General features: G+C 42.6%; 1 protein-coding gene across 3 annotated transcripts in view; it reads left to right on the top strand.

The window, feature by feature from the left end:
• LOC140463298 (VPS10 domain-containing receptor SorCS1-like) overlaps positions 1–14,819 on the top strand; it is a 1,204,408-nt gene that overhangs the window by 398,320 nt on the left and 791,269 nt on the right. For all 3 annotated transcript variants that reach the window (XM_072557066.1, XM_072557065.1, XM_072557064.1), the window contains exon 2: positions 2,108–2,175. In XM_072557066.1, coding sequence (XP_072413167.1) covers positions 2,108–2,175 — 68 coding nt within the window. The remainder of the gene's footprint in view (positions 1–2,107; positions 2,176–14,819) is intronic.

Genomic DNA, 14,819 nt, shown 5'->3' with positions numbered 1-14,819 from the left:
TTCCTTGGCAAGATGCAAGTTACAGTGGCAACACGCAGAATAAATTATGAGTTTAAATCTGTTGAGCGTATGCAATCAGGTTTTTTAAAAATCTGAAACCTTTTAACATACTTTTTTATTTAGAACACAGCGTAGAACAGTACAGCACAGTACAGGCCTTTCGGCCCTCGATGTCGTGCCGACCTGTTATCCCACTCTAAGATCAAACGAACCTACATACCTTTCATTGTTCTATCATCGATGTGTCTATTAAAGTGTCGTTTAAATGTCCTAAATGTATTTGCAGAAACTTTTCTTAAAATTAACTAAATATATTTAATAGTTTGTAGCAACAGCTTTACGTAAGCCACATATTATGTAATGTCAGCTCAGTGCATTGTCATTTGAGGTGCACTTAGAGAAGGTATCATATCATCCCCAACTGAGAGGAACTGCAGTAAAGTTAAGTTTAAAATGTTCTCCAAGCTTTGTGGCTTTTAATAGACTGCAGCTACTCTGCTGGATGTAGTGATCTTTTAAACTTTAATTCAGTTGAGATTTGTCTGCTCTCTCTTGACATGGTGACAACATTCTCACTTCTCAGTCACAGACCTAGGTTCAAAGAGCCACTCCAGATATGTGAGCACATAATTCAGGCTGACATTTGTGTGTGGTAATGTCAAGAAACCTGCACTGTTGATGAGATGTTAAACTGAGGTTTTAAGGTGAATGCAAAGAAACATTAAGATTGATATTGGTGTATGACAAGTGTGAAAGTGAACCCTCACCCCATCTAACTGCTTATTTCTGTGTTTTGAGTGAATATGAGCAAATCTGATAACACTATAAAAAGTCAGGGATGATCACCAACATTACTCTACAATGAACTAAGAGAGCAGGAGAAAACAGATGATTAGCGACTTCTGTACCTCTCAGGGAAGTCTTTGCCTATCGATTGTGCTTTACACAACTGCAGGACAGCCAATAGCGCTTTACAAATAGGGAAGTATTTTTGAAATAGAGAGACAATTGTAACAAAAGCAGCAGCTGTTTTGCACTCAGCAGGTTCCCACAAACAGTAATATGAGGCAGATAATTGACTTTAATGATCATCATCATAGAATTCCTACCATGTAGAAGCAGGCCATTCGGCCCATTGAATCCAGATCAACCCTCCAAACAGCATTCCACCCAGACCCAACCCATCCCTGTATCCCATGCACATTCTTGGATAACATGGGCAGTTTAGCATGGACAATCCTCCTGAACTGCACAAGTTTGGGCTGTGGGAGGAAACCAGAGGAAACCCATGCAGACATGGGAAGAATGTGCAAACTCCACACAGACAATTTACTGAGGATGGAATCAACCCTGGGACCCTGGCATTGTGAGGCAGCAGCGCTAACCACTGAGCCATCTTTGTTGAAGATGTTGGATAAGCATTGAACAGGAGATAATTATCTTGCTCTTCTTCAAAATATTGCAGGTCTCTTTCATCCACCCTGGATGGTAGAATGGGCTTTGGCTTTAATATTTCATCGGAAAGATGAGATCTGTCTCTGTCAGCCCACCTATTGTGGATACTTGTGCTCCATTCTCGGAAGTGGGACTTGAACTCATATGTCTAAGTCAAAAAAATAAAAGCTATCAAATGAACCATAGCTAGGACAGCAAGTGCCATGGCATTTCAAAGTCATTGGTTAGATGAAATGCTTTCACATATGTAAGTGTAAGTAATTCGTTGTTAGAGAATAGGACAAGCATTTGGATCAAAGCCAGGAACCTGTTATGAATCATTATGGAACACCACTGTGCTTGTCTAGTGTCACAGTATACAAGATTAATGTTGGTTTTTACAATATTATCAAAAACAACTGTTCTCTCACAAGTTGGGAAGCCAATAAACTAGAGATATTTTTTGACCACAATCAACATTGCTTTCGAGAATACAACTGAAAGCAATTCTTCGGTAGATTGTAATGAATGTTGTTCATTATTGGACTTCTTGGAATTTAATTTTTCGACCTTAATGTTCTTTGTAACAACCAATATGTTATCCAATGAGTCATGCCAGTTGCATTCGTGATAGTCAATGTTTGAAGACTAATTTTAATCTTCTCTCTTTCAGGTAATTCTAATTCTTACAAAGTTGTACGACTATAACCTTGGGAGTGTCACTGAAAGCTCACTTTGGAGGTAGGTGGATCCAAAAGGGCAAGTTAGTGAATTCATAGGGAGCAGATGTTCATTGCTTAATCTAGTGTGAAATATTAAGGAGACAGAGACAGCTTGTGGTTATCCTGAAGCATTAAGTAGAGCAACTTCTCATGTCTCTCGATTGCAACTAGTGTCTCAGAGCTGAATTAATGAGATTCAAACAGAGCAGAGATTGTCACTGAGAAAATGTTTCTTATATCCATTGGTATCAAAAATGTGAGCGCAATGACAAAACATCAAATATGTTGATGTGAGAATCATCCAAAATGATGGCTGACAGCGAGCAATGATTTGTAAACTTTGTAAAAGTTTTCATGGGAAAATACTGACAAAACAGACGATTAGGCATAATGTGGCTAAATCAGTGGAGATGCCCAACAAAAATCTGAAAGGCATAAGGATGTTGACGTCTGGCTAATAGTAGGACACAATATTCTGCAAACACTGCCTCATGATGGAGAAAGAGGAGAGTGCATGTCTGAATGAAATGCCTGAGGAAGTGGTAGATGCAGGTATAGTCACAACATTCAAAAGACATTTGTACAGGAACATGGATGGGAAAGATTTAGGGGGATATGGGTCAAACACAGGAAAATGGGATAGTTTAGTTTGGGAAACTTTGTTGGCATGCAGAAGTTGGGTCGAAGGGTCTGTTTCCATGTTGTATGGCTATAAACACTTTACAGTGGACTGATCAGAGTGTGAAAAAAACACTACTGGCAACAGTGTGGCCAAATGTGTAGGATGAATATAATACAATTGCTGCCTTGATGTGGGGTTTTGGACATCACTCTAACTCCTTATTTTACACTACAACAGGTTGTGATGGCAGTAATATATAAACATATAGTTTGAGTAATAAAAATTATTACTACTGGACTCAATGATGTTACAGTTGTAATTCTTTGTTTCTGCAAGCCCTGAATTGTATTAAAAAAATGAAAATTAATTCAAAATTTGATTGTTTGATCCGCATGAAATAGATTGCTTAATGCACCTGTTAAAATATCCCTGATGAAGGTGTTAAATGTCTGTGTGCTAACATTATTAACAGTGAATTTCACCCTCCATTAAATAAAAAATGCTTAAAATGTAAATCTTTCACTGAATGAACTAAAATCTCAATCCTGAAGATGTCAGCAGTTGCAGGAATGTTATGCTGTTCGGAAAGTCAAAAATACAGAAGACTTTTTAAGGCAGTGGTCTTCGTGTTATTTTCCCTTTTCAGAGCTATGTAAATATTGGCACGTGTAGCATGGTATCAGAGGACCACCTTATCTGACAGACAGAGAGAGACAACAGGCGGTGGTTTAATAGATTAGATTACTTACAGTGTGGAAACAGGCCCTTCAGCCCAATACGTCCATACCGACCCGCCGAAGCGCAACTCACCCAGACCCATTCCCCTACATTTACCCCTTCACCTAACACTACGGGCAATTTAGCATGGCCAATTCACCTAAACTGCACATTTTTTTTGGATTGTGGGAGGAAACCGGAGCACCCGGAGGAAACCCATGCAGACGCGGGGCGAATGTGCAAACTCCACACGGAGAGTCGCCCGAGGCGGGAATTGAACCCAGGTCTCTGGCGCTGTGAGGCAGCAGTGCTAACCACCGTGCCACCATCCTGCCTCACAGCGGCAGAGACCTCGGTTCAATTCCCGCCTCGGGTGACTCTCTGTGTGGAGTTTGCACATTCCCCCCGTGTCTGCGTGGGTTTCCTCCGGGTGCTCTGTTTTTCTCCCACAGTCCAAAGATGTGCAGGTCAGGTGAATTGGCCATGCTAAATTGCCCGTAGTGTTAGGCGAAAGGGGTAAATGTAGAGGAATGGGTCTGGGTGGTTTGTTCGTCGTAGGCTTGGTGTGGACTTGTTGGGCCGAAGGGCCTGTTTCCACACTGTAAATAATCTTAGTCTGAGCGTCATCACACTTCAGGTGAGGTGAAAGGTTGACAAGAAGACTCCTTCATGCAAACCTCAGCTGGTGCATCACACTTCAGGTGAGGTGAAAGGTTGACAAGAAGACTCCTTCATGCAAACCTCAGCTGGTGCAGGAATTGAACCCACGCAGGCTGTGTTATTCTGTATCACAGAACAGCCATCCAACCAACCAAGCTAACCAACATCACAACTCACTCACGTAATAAGATTGGGTCATGGGGAAGGGGTTTGGGGATATGGCATGTGCCTGTGTGCTTTTCTTCATTTCACCTGACAAAGGAGCAGCACTCCGAAAGTTTGTGATATCAAACAAAAAACCTGTTGGACTATAGCCTGATTTTGTGTGATTTCTGACCGTCCAGTAAGGAGGGAGCTCTCAAATCCAGCTCATCCAGACCGGGACTGAACCACGTGCCTTTGTCACCAATTTGATGTCTATCAGCCATCCAGTACTAAAAGGAGCCCTAGTAACTGTACCCACAGGCACTTTGCAATAAATTTCATATGCTGGAAGCGAGGAATGGTGATGGTAACCTTCACATGACTGACCAGGAATCTATCCCATTGGGATTGGTTGCCAGGGCTTTGTGTTGGAAAGACTTACAAGTTGACTGTGTGACACATTATAAACACACTTCCCTTCACCATAGAAACCTGTAACAGGACTTCAACCCAGAACATTTGGCTTGGAAAGAGGCAGGAGCGCTACCACAGCATGATAAGAACAACTTGCGTAGTACTGCATAATGTAGTTAAATTAATTCTGAAGAAAATGATTTGTGTCTTGTTTCATACATCACCATCTGGATTGGGACACAGTTATCAATAAACTAATAACTTTCTGCATACAGTGGTCAAGACTCATCCTTTCTTCATGTGTTTTAGCAATTCTCTGATCAAGATATTTATGCAACTAAATTCTGCCAATGAGAAGTCATTATAGTCATATTATATATCCCAAGCCTAGCAATTGGTCCTGTTTGAGATACACTGGTGAACTGTACTAATATCCATGTCTGGGTGCTCATCACTGGACAACATTTTATACTCATATATTAAAAATATAACACATGGTATGAGTCATAAAATACATGCTTCCTTATAAGGACTAGGTTGGTGAACAGTATAACTAAAGCAGTTAGATAGCTTCTTTGTAGGTACATAGCTAAACCTGTCGAGCACAATTCAGACAATATCATGCTTAAGCCTTAAAACATTCTGTTCAGATTAGTCTTAGTCTCAAAAATCGAAGATTCAAACCAGGCAGAGAATTGGCAGCTGTGACAGTCAGTTAATTTGGTGGAAAAGATACAGAGCCTCGAGATCCATTTGCCTTGAAAAGAGATAATTGAGTTCGGGATTGCAGAGGAGTGTGAGGTACTGATTTCTGAAGGAGAGTCACTGAACATAAAACATGAACTCTGCTTTCTCTCCACAGACAGTGCCAGATCTGCTGAGTTTCTCCATGAATACCTGTTTTTGTTTCAGGTTTCTAGCATATGCAGTCCTTTGTTTTATTTTAGTGGAAGGTATTTGTTGTGTAGACAAGTAAGTGCAGACAAACTAAACTGGTGAAAGATAATTTTAGGGTGGATGTCAGGAAGAGCTGGTATAGGCAAAATCTGTTGTGCATTTCTTGCCAAATTAATGAACTAAACTGAATTAAATTTAGGGTGGCATGGTGGCTCAGTGTTAGCACTGCTGCCTCACAGCGCCAGGGACCAGGGTTTGATTCTCACCTCAGGTGACTGTGCAAACTCCACACAGACATTCTCCCAGTGTCTGTGTTGGTTTCCTCTGGGTGCTCCGTTTCCTCCCACAATCCAAAGATGTGCAGGTCAGGAGGTCAGGTGAATTGGCCATGCTAAATTGCCAAGTCAGGGGTAAATATAGGGTAGGGGCATGGGTCTGTGTGGGTTACTCTTCAGAGGGTCAGTGTGGACTTGTTGGGCAGAAGGGCCTGTTTCATTACTGTAGGGAATCTAAAACAAAAATGATGCTTTACTTGGATTTAACTTGTGCTCGTGTGAAATGCCTGTTGGAGTATCTTACTAAGAGTCACCTGAGCACCTATAAAGTCCATAATGCTTAATGTGGGTTGTTGTTCGTGCACCTATAATCCCTACAGACCAGCGATCAAGCATCGTGAACCTTCATGCCAGTACCCAAGGATACAGAAAGGTGTACAGGTTAGGTGGATTGGTCCTGCCTGTACTGTCCAGGGATGCGCAGGCTAGGTGGGCTAGCCATGGGAAATGCAGGGTTACAGGGATAGGGTAAGGAGGTGGGTCTGGGTGGGATGCTCTTCGGAGGGGCAGTGTGGACTTGATGGGCCGAATGACCTGTCTCCCTACTGTAAGGATCCTATGATTCTTTGAATACCTAATGAAAAATACTTTTAGGTCTGTTCATGTTGCTTGTCTGTGCAAATCAATTCAGTTTCTCAAAACAGGTCGAAGAGACTTACCATTCTTTTACGCTCAGGTGAAATTTGATCCTTTATGTCACTGCTGACAGTATTAGCAGTAGCAATGTAAGGTGACTGAGAGCAAAATAAAAATACATTTGATTATGTTTGATTTTATTCAAAATTGTGTCAGCAAGGTAGTAATCCTCAGCAGGTCTGACAGCATCCATGGAGAGCAAGCACTATTAACGTTTTGAGTTCAGTGATATTTGTTCAAGTATGGTTCGCAAGAAGGGTTCGATTTTGAAGAAAGGTCATTGGATCTGAAATGTTAACTCTGATTCTTTTTCCACACCTCCTTTGCATTTGTAACTTTGTATCCCTTGCTGTGATCTAGCACCCTATGAATTTTACTCCAAGAGTAGTACGGGCATGGAAAACACTGCCTGCAACTTTAAGGGCATTCAAATGGCCATTGGATAAACATATGGACGAGAGTGGAATAGTGTAGGATAGATGGGCTTCGGATTGGATTCACAGGGCAGTGCAACATCAAGGGGCCGAAAGGCTTGTACTGCGCTGGAATGTTCTATGTTTATGTTCTTTGATTTTTGTGTGCTAAGATCTGCCTGTTGTGCACTCAAAACAAAACTTTTAATCTACTTAGGTACGTGTAATAATAATAAATTAAATCAAATCAGATGCTGCCAGACCTGCTGAGTTGCTCCAGCATTTTCTGTATTTGTTTCAGATTTCCAGCAATCTCTGATCTTTGTTTTATTTTGTTCCAGTAGTAATCCTCTTTGACAAAGCAGCTATGTAGCTTCACCAATAGTTTTCCATTTTGTAATCTCTCCATTGCAACTTGTACTGTGTACCAAGGGAATAAGTTTATTTTGCTAGTATGTGAACCAGAGGGGTACCAATATCCTGGTGGGGAGGTTTGCTAATTCTCTTTGGGAGGATTTAAACTAATTCACCAGGGGCATGGGAACCTGTCTTGTAGCTCTAGGGAACAGGCAATTAAGAGTACTGAGGTCATGAATAAGGTTTCAAGGTCGCAGGAATGTTCCAGCAACAGAAGGCAGTTTGAAGTGTGTCTACTTCAACACCAGGAGCATCAGAAATAAGGTGGGTGAGCTTGCAGCATGGGTTGGTACCTGGGACTTTGATGTTGTGGCCATTTTAGAGACATAGATAGAGCAGGGACAGGAATGGTTGTTGCAGGTTCCGGGATTTAGATGTTTCAGTAAGAACAGGGAAGAAGGTACAAGAGGCAGAGCTGTGGCATTGTTTGTCAAGGACAGTATTACGGTAGCAGAAAGAATGTTTGATGAGGACTCGTCAAACGATTAGTATGGACTGAAGTTGATATGGGCTGAGGTTAGAAACAGGAAAGGAGAGGTCATTCTGTTAGGAGTTTTCTATAGGCCTGTGAAAAGTTCCAGAGATGTAGAGGAAAGGATAGCAAAGATGATTCTGGATAGGAGTGAGAGTAACAGGATAGTTGTCATGGGGGACTTTAACATTCCTAATATTGACTGGAAACACTATAGTTTGAGTACCTTAGGTGGGTCAGTGTTTGTCCAGTGTGTGCAGGAGGGTTTCCTGACACAGTATGTAGACAGGCCAATAAGGGGCAAGGCCACATTGGATTTGGTACTGGGTAATGGAGCCAGCCAGGTGTTAGATTTGATGGTAGGTGAGCACTTTGGCAATGGTGACCACAGTTCGGTTAAGTTTACTTTAGAGATGGAAAGGGATATGTAAGTACCACAAGGCAAGAGTTATATCTGGGGGAAAGGCAATTATGATACGATTAGGCAAGATTTAGGATGCATAGGATGGGGAAGGTAACTGTAGGGGATGGACATAGTTGAAATGTGGAGCTTATTCAAGGAACAGCTACTGTGTGTCCTTGATAAGTATGCACCTGTCAGGCAGGGAGGAAGTGGTCAAGCGAGAGAGCAATGAGTTACTAAGGAAGTGGAATCTCTTGTCAAGGAGAAGAAGGAAGGAGGCTTATATTAGGATGAGACGTGAAGGCTCAATTAGGGTGTTTGAGTGTGAGAAGTTAGACAGGAAGGACCTAAAGAGAGAGTTAAGAAGAGCCAGGAGAGGACATGAGAAGATGTTGGCAGGTAGGATCAAGGAAAACCTTGAAGCTTTCTATAGATATGTCAGGAATAAGACTGACTAGAGTAAGATTAGGGCCTGTCAAGGACAGTAATCAGAAGTCGTGTATGGAGTCCAAAGAGATAGGAGAGGTGCTAAATGAATATGGATGTAGGTTTGTTCACTTAGCTGGAAGATTTGGTTTCAGATGTTTTGTCACCATATTAGGTAACATCATCAATGAGTCTCCCTATGAAGCACTGGTGGTATGGTTTGCTTTGTATTTATGTATTTCGGTTTCCTTGGGTCGATGATGTCATTTTCTGTGGTGATGTCATTCCTGTTCTTTTTCTCAGGGAGCTGTAAATGGGATCCAAGTCAATGTGTTTATTGATGAAGTTCTGGCTGGAATGCCATGCTTCTTGGAATGTTTGCTCGTGTCTCTATTTGGCATGTCCTAGGCTGGATGTGTTGTCCCAGTCAAAGTGGTGTCCTTCCTCATCTGTATCTAAGGATACTAGTGAGAGTGGGTCATGTGGCTAGTTGATGTTCATGTATCCTGATGGTTAGTTTTCTGCCTGTTTGTCCAATGTAGTGTTTGTTACAGTCCTTGCACGGTATTTTGTAAATGACATTAGTTTTGCTTGTTGTCTGTATAGGGTCTTTCAAGTTCATTGAAAGTGTGAAACTGTTTTAGTGTGTTGGTGAGTTTGTGGGCTACTATGATGCCAAGAGATCTGAGTAATCTGGCAATCATTTCTGAGCTGTCTTTGATGTAGAGGAGAGTGGCGAGGGTTTCTGTATGTGCTTTGTCTGCTTGTTTGGGATCGTTACTGAAAAATCAGTGGACTGCGTTCATTGGGTACCCATTCTTTTTGAATACCCTGTATAGGTGTATTCCTCTTCATAGTTCCTCTGTGCTGCAATATGTGGTGACTTGTTGAAATAATGTTCTAATGCATGAATATTTTTCATCAGTATTCACACAGGAAAAAGACAATGTTGTTGAGGAGAATACTGTGATACAGGCTATTAGACTAGACAGGATTGAGGTTCATAAGGAGGAGGTGTTAGCAATTATAGAGTCATAGAGTCATAGCAATGTACAGCATGGGAACAGACCCTTCGGTCCAACCCGTCCATGCCGACCAGATATCCCAACCCAATCTATTCTCCCTGCCAGCACCCGGCCCATATCCATTCGAACCCTTCCTATTCATATATCCATCCAAATGCCTTTTAAATGTTGCAATTGTACCAGCCTCCACCACTTCCTCTGGCAGCTCATTCCACACACATACCACTCTGCGTTCTGGAAAGTGTGAAAATCGATAAGTTCCCAGGCCAGATGGGCTTTGATCTTTATGTCATAACTATTTACAGGAATAGTGCCAGCAGACTGGAGAATATCAAATGTTATCCCCTTGTTCAAGAGGGGGAGTAGAGACAACCCTGGTAATTATAGGTCACTGAGCATTACTTCAGTTGTGGGTAAAGTATTGGAAAGGATTATACAAGATAGGATTTATAATCATCTAGAAAGGAATAAGTTGATTAGGGATAGTCAACACAGTTTTGTGAAGGCAGGTTGTGCCTCACAAATTTGATTGAGTTCTTGGAGAAAGTGGCCAAACAGGTGGATGAGGGTAAAGTGGTTGATGTGGTGTATATGGATTTCAGTAAGGTATTTGATAAGGTTCCCCACGGTAGGCTATTGCAGAAAATACAGAGGCATGGGATTGAAGGGATTTTAGTGGTTTGGATGAGAATTTGGCTAGCTGAAAGAAGACAGAGGGTGGTGGTTGATGGGAAACGTTCATCCTAGTGTTCAGTTACTAGTGGTGTAGTGCAAAGACCTGTTTTGGAGCCACTGCTGTTTGTCATTTTTATAAATAACCTGGAGGAGGGTGTAGAAGGATACATTCCTGATGAAGGGCTTCTGCCCGAAACTTCAATTCTCCTGCTCCTCGGATCCTATCTGACCTGCTGTACTTTCCCAGCAACACACACTCGACTATAGTTCTGGTCGCCATAAAATAGAAAGGATCTGGAAGGGTACAGAGGAGATTTACTAGGATATTGCCTTGTATGGAGGGAGGGTCTTATGAGGAAAGGCTGAGGACTTGAGGCTGTTTACATTGGAGAGAAGAAGGTTAAGAGGTGATGTAACAGAGACATACAAGATGATCATATTAGATAGGGTGGACAGTGAGAGGCTTTTTCCTCAGATGGTGATGGCTAGCATGAGGGGACATTGCTTTAAATTGAGGGATGATAGATATCAGAGGTAGGTTCTTTACTCGGAGAGTAGTGAGGGTGTGGAATGCCCTGTCTGCAACACTGGTAGACTCGGTACCTTTAAGGGCATTTAAGTGGTCATTGGATAAATGTATGGATGATAATGGAATAGTGTAGGTTGGATGGGTTTCAGATTGGAGGATGAAGGTGTAGAGCCAGAGGTGGTGGTACATGTCGGCACAAATGATGTCAGGAAGAAGAGAAGGAACATACTACAGCGGGACTTCGGAGAACTAAGAAGAAGGCTGAAAAGCAGGACGTCCAGGGTGGTTATCTCCTGTTTGCTTCCAGTTCCTCGGGCTGGTGAGGCCAGGAACAGGGAGATAATGGACTTGAACGTGTGGCTGGGGAACTGTTGCAGGAAGCAAGGATTTAAATTCTTGGATCACTGGGGTATGTTTAGTGGTAAGCATAAATTTTACAAGAGAGACGGCTTGCACCTTAATAGGTTGAGGACCAGCATTCTGGCAGGCAGGTTTGCTACTGCAACACCGCTACATTTAAACTAAGTAGCGGGGGGGGGGGGGGGGGGGGGGGGGGGGACAAACTGGATGTTGAAGAAGGAAATTGAAGGGAAAGTTAGAACAAGGGAAGTCAGGAAAGACAACTGTATCAATGAAGCAGAAAACTCAAAAAGGGATCATGCTGTAAGGTTGAGTGAAATAGGAGTTGATGGGAAGGGTGAGGGCAGTAACAAATTAAAAATACTATATATGAATGCACGAAGCATTAGAAATAAGATGGATGAGCTTGAGGCTCTCTTGGAAATTGGCAGATACGAAATTGTGGGGATAACTGAGACGTGGCTTCAAGTGGACAGGGCCTGGGAAATGAATATTCAAGGCTACATGTGCTATCGTAAGGACAGACTGACGGGCAGAGGGGGTGGGGTGGCCTTGTTGGTAAGGGATGATAGTCAGTCGCTTGCACGGGGGGACCTAGAATCAGGGGATGTAGAGTCAGTGTGGATAGAGCTGAGAAATTCTAAGGGTAAAAAGACCCTCTTGGGAGTTATCTACAGGCCCCCAAACAGTCGTCTGGATGTCGGATATAAGTTGAATCAGGACCTGAAATTGGCCTGTCGCAAAGATGTTACTACAATTGTTATGGTGGATTTCAACATGCAGGTAGACTGGGAGAATCAGGATGGTATTGGACCGCAAGAAAGAGACTTTGTGGAGTGCCTCCGAGATGGATTCTTAGAATAACTAGTGTTGGAGCCTACCAGGGAGAAGGCAATTCTTGGTCTGGTATTGTGCAATGAACCAGAATTGATTAGGGACCTCGTAGTGAAAGAACCATTGGGAAGTAGTGACCATAATACAATAAACTTCAATCTGCAATTTGAGAGGGAAAGGGTACAATCGGAAGTGACAATATTTCTATTGAATAAAGGGAACTATGGAGCTATGAGGCAGGAGCTGGCCAAAGTTCAATGGTGCAATACCTTAGCAGGGATGACAGTGGAGGAACAATGGCAGATATTTCTGTGTATAATGCAGAAGTTGCATGATCAGTTCATTCCAAAAAGGAAGAAAGATCCTAGGGGGAGGCATGGGTGGCCGTGGCTGACGAGGGAAGTTAAGAAACGTATAAAGTTAAAAGAGAAAAAGTAAAACATAGCAAAGATAAGTGGGAAAACGGAGGACTGGGAAGCTTTTAAAGAATGACATAGGATTACTAAGAAGGAAATACGCAGAGAAAAAATGAGTTACGAAGGTAAACTGGCCAATAATATAAAGGAGGATAGTAAAAGCTTTTTTAGGTATGTGCATGGCAAAAAAATGATTAAGACTAAAATTGGGCCCTTGAAGACAGAAACAGGGGAATATATTACAAGGAATAGAGAAATGGCAGAAGAATTGATTTGGTACTTCAGATCTGTGTTCACTGGGGAAGACACAAGCAATCTCCCTGAGGTAACAGTGGCTGAAGGACCTGAACTTAAGGGAATTTATATTTGCCAGGAATTGGGGTTGGAGAGACTGTTAAGTCTGAAGGTTGATAAGTCCCCGGGGCCTGATGGTCTACATCCCAGGGTACTGAAGGAGGTGGCTCGAGAAATCGTGGATGCGTTGGTGATTATTTTCCAGAGTTCGATAGATTCAGGATCAGTTCCTGCAGATTGGAGGGTGGCTAATGTTGTACCACTTTTTAAGAAAGGTGGAAGAGAGAAAGCAGGAAATTATAGACCAGTAGTCTGACCTCAGTGGTGGGAAAGATGCTGGAGTCTATTATAAAGGATGAAATTACGACACATCTGGATAGTAGTAATAGGATAGGTCAGAGTCAGCATGGATTTATGAAGGGGAAATCATGCTTGACTAATCTTCTGGAATTTTTTGAGGATGTAACTCTGAAGATGGACGAGGGAGATCCAGTAGATGTAGTGTACCTGGACTTTCAGAAAGCTTTTGATAAAATCCCACACAGGAGGTTAGTGAGCAAAATTAGGGCGCATGGTATTGGGGGCAAAGTACTAACTTGGATTGAAAGTTGGTTGGATGACAGGAAACAAAGAGTAGTGATAAACGGCTCCATTTCGGAATGGCAGGCAGTGACCAGTGGGGTACCGCAGGGATCAGTGCTGGGACCACAGCTTTTTACAATATATATTAATGATATAGAAGATGGTATTAGTAATAACATTAGCAAATTTGCTGATGATACTAAGCTGGGTGGCAGGGTGAAATGTGAGGAGGATGTTAGAAGATTACAGGGTGACCTGGACAGGTTAGGTGAGCGGTCAGATGTATGGCAGATGCAGTTTAATGTGGATAAATGTGTGGTTATCCACTTTGGTGGCAAGAAAAGGAAGGCAGATTACTACCTAACTGGAATAAATTTAGGTAAAGGGGCAGTACAAAGAGATCTGGGTGTTCTTGTACACCAGTCAATGAAGGTAAGCATGCAGGTACAGCAGGTAGTGCAGAAGGCTAACAGCATGCTGGCCTTCATAACAAGCAGATTTGAGTATAGAAGCAAAGAGGTTCTTCTGCAGCTGTACAGGGCCCTGGTGAGACCACACCTGGAGTACTGTGTGCAGTTCTGGTCTCCAAATTTGAGGAAAGACATTCTGGCTATTGATGGAGTGCAGCGGAGGTTCACAAGGTCAATTCCTGGAATGGCAGGACTACCTTACACTGAAAGACTGGAGCGACTGGGCTTGTATAGCCTTGAGTTTAGAAGACTGAGAGGGGATCTGTTTGAGACATATAAGATTATTAAAGGATTGGACACTCTGGAGGCAGGAAACATGTTTCTGCTGATGGGTGAGTGCCAAACCAGAGGAGACAGCTTAAAAATACGGGGTAGACCATTTAGGACAGAGATGAGGAGAAACTTCTTCACCCAGAGAGTGGTGTCTGTGTGGAATGCTCTGCCCCAGAGGGCAGTGGAGGCCCAGTCTCTGGATTCATTTAAGAAAGAGTTGAATAGAGCCCTCAAGGATAGTGGAATCAAGGGTTATGGAGATAAGGCAGGAACAGGATACTGATTTAAGGGTGATCAGCCATGATCATAATGAATGGTGGTGCAGGCTCGCAGGGCAGAATGGCCTACTCCTGCACCTATTGTCTATTGTCGGCACAACATCGAGGGCTGAAGGGCCTGTACTGTGCTGTATTGTTCTATGTTAGAAGGTGGTTATGGAATGTAAAGTGCATGCTAACAGAGAGATGGAACATAAAGAAATAAATACAATTCATGGCAGCTATAAGTCTGTGTTCTCAAAAAGTGTATTACACTCCACATTGTCCAGTTGCAGCACAGTAAGGTGTCCAACTCACCATCTGCTGGTATTTCCCATCCAACTTCTGATCTGCTGACATTCACTCAATTCTGATCATACTCTGCTGAGCTC

The sequence above is a fragment of the Chiloscyllium punctatum genome, chromosome 38 (assembly GCF_047496795.1).
Source record: "Chiloscyllium punctatum isolate Juve2018m chromosome 38, sChiPun1.3, whole genome shotgun sequence".
In the NCBI taxonomy this organism is placed as follows: Eukaryota; Metazoa; Chordata; class Chondrichthyes; order Orectolobiformes; family Hemiscylliidae; genus Chiloscyllium; species Chiloscyllium punctatum.
Note: the sequence above shows the minus strand (reverse complement) of the source record. Positions and strands in the feature narration are given on the sequence as shown.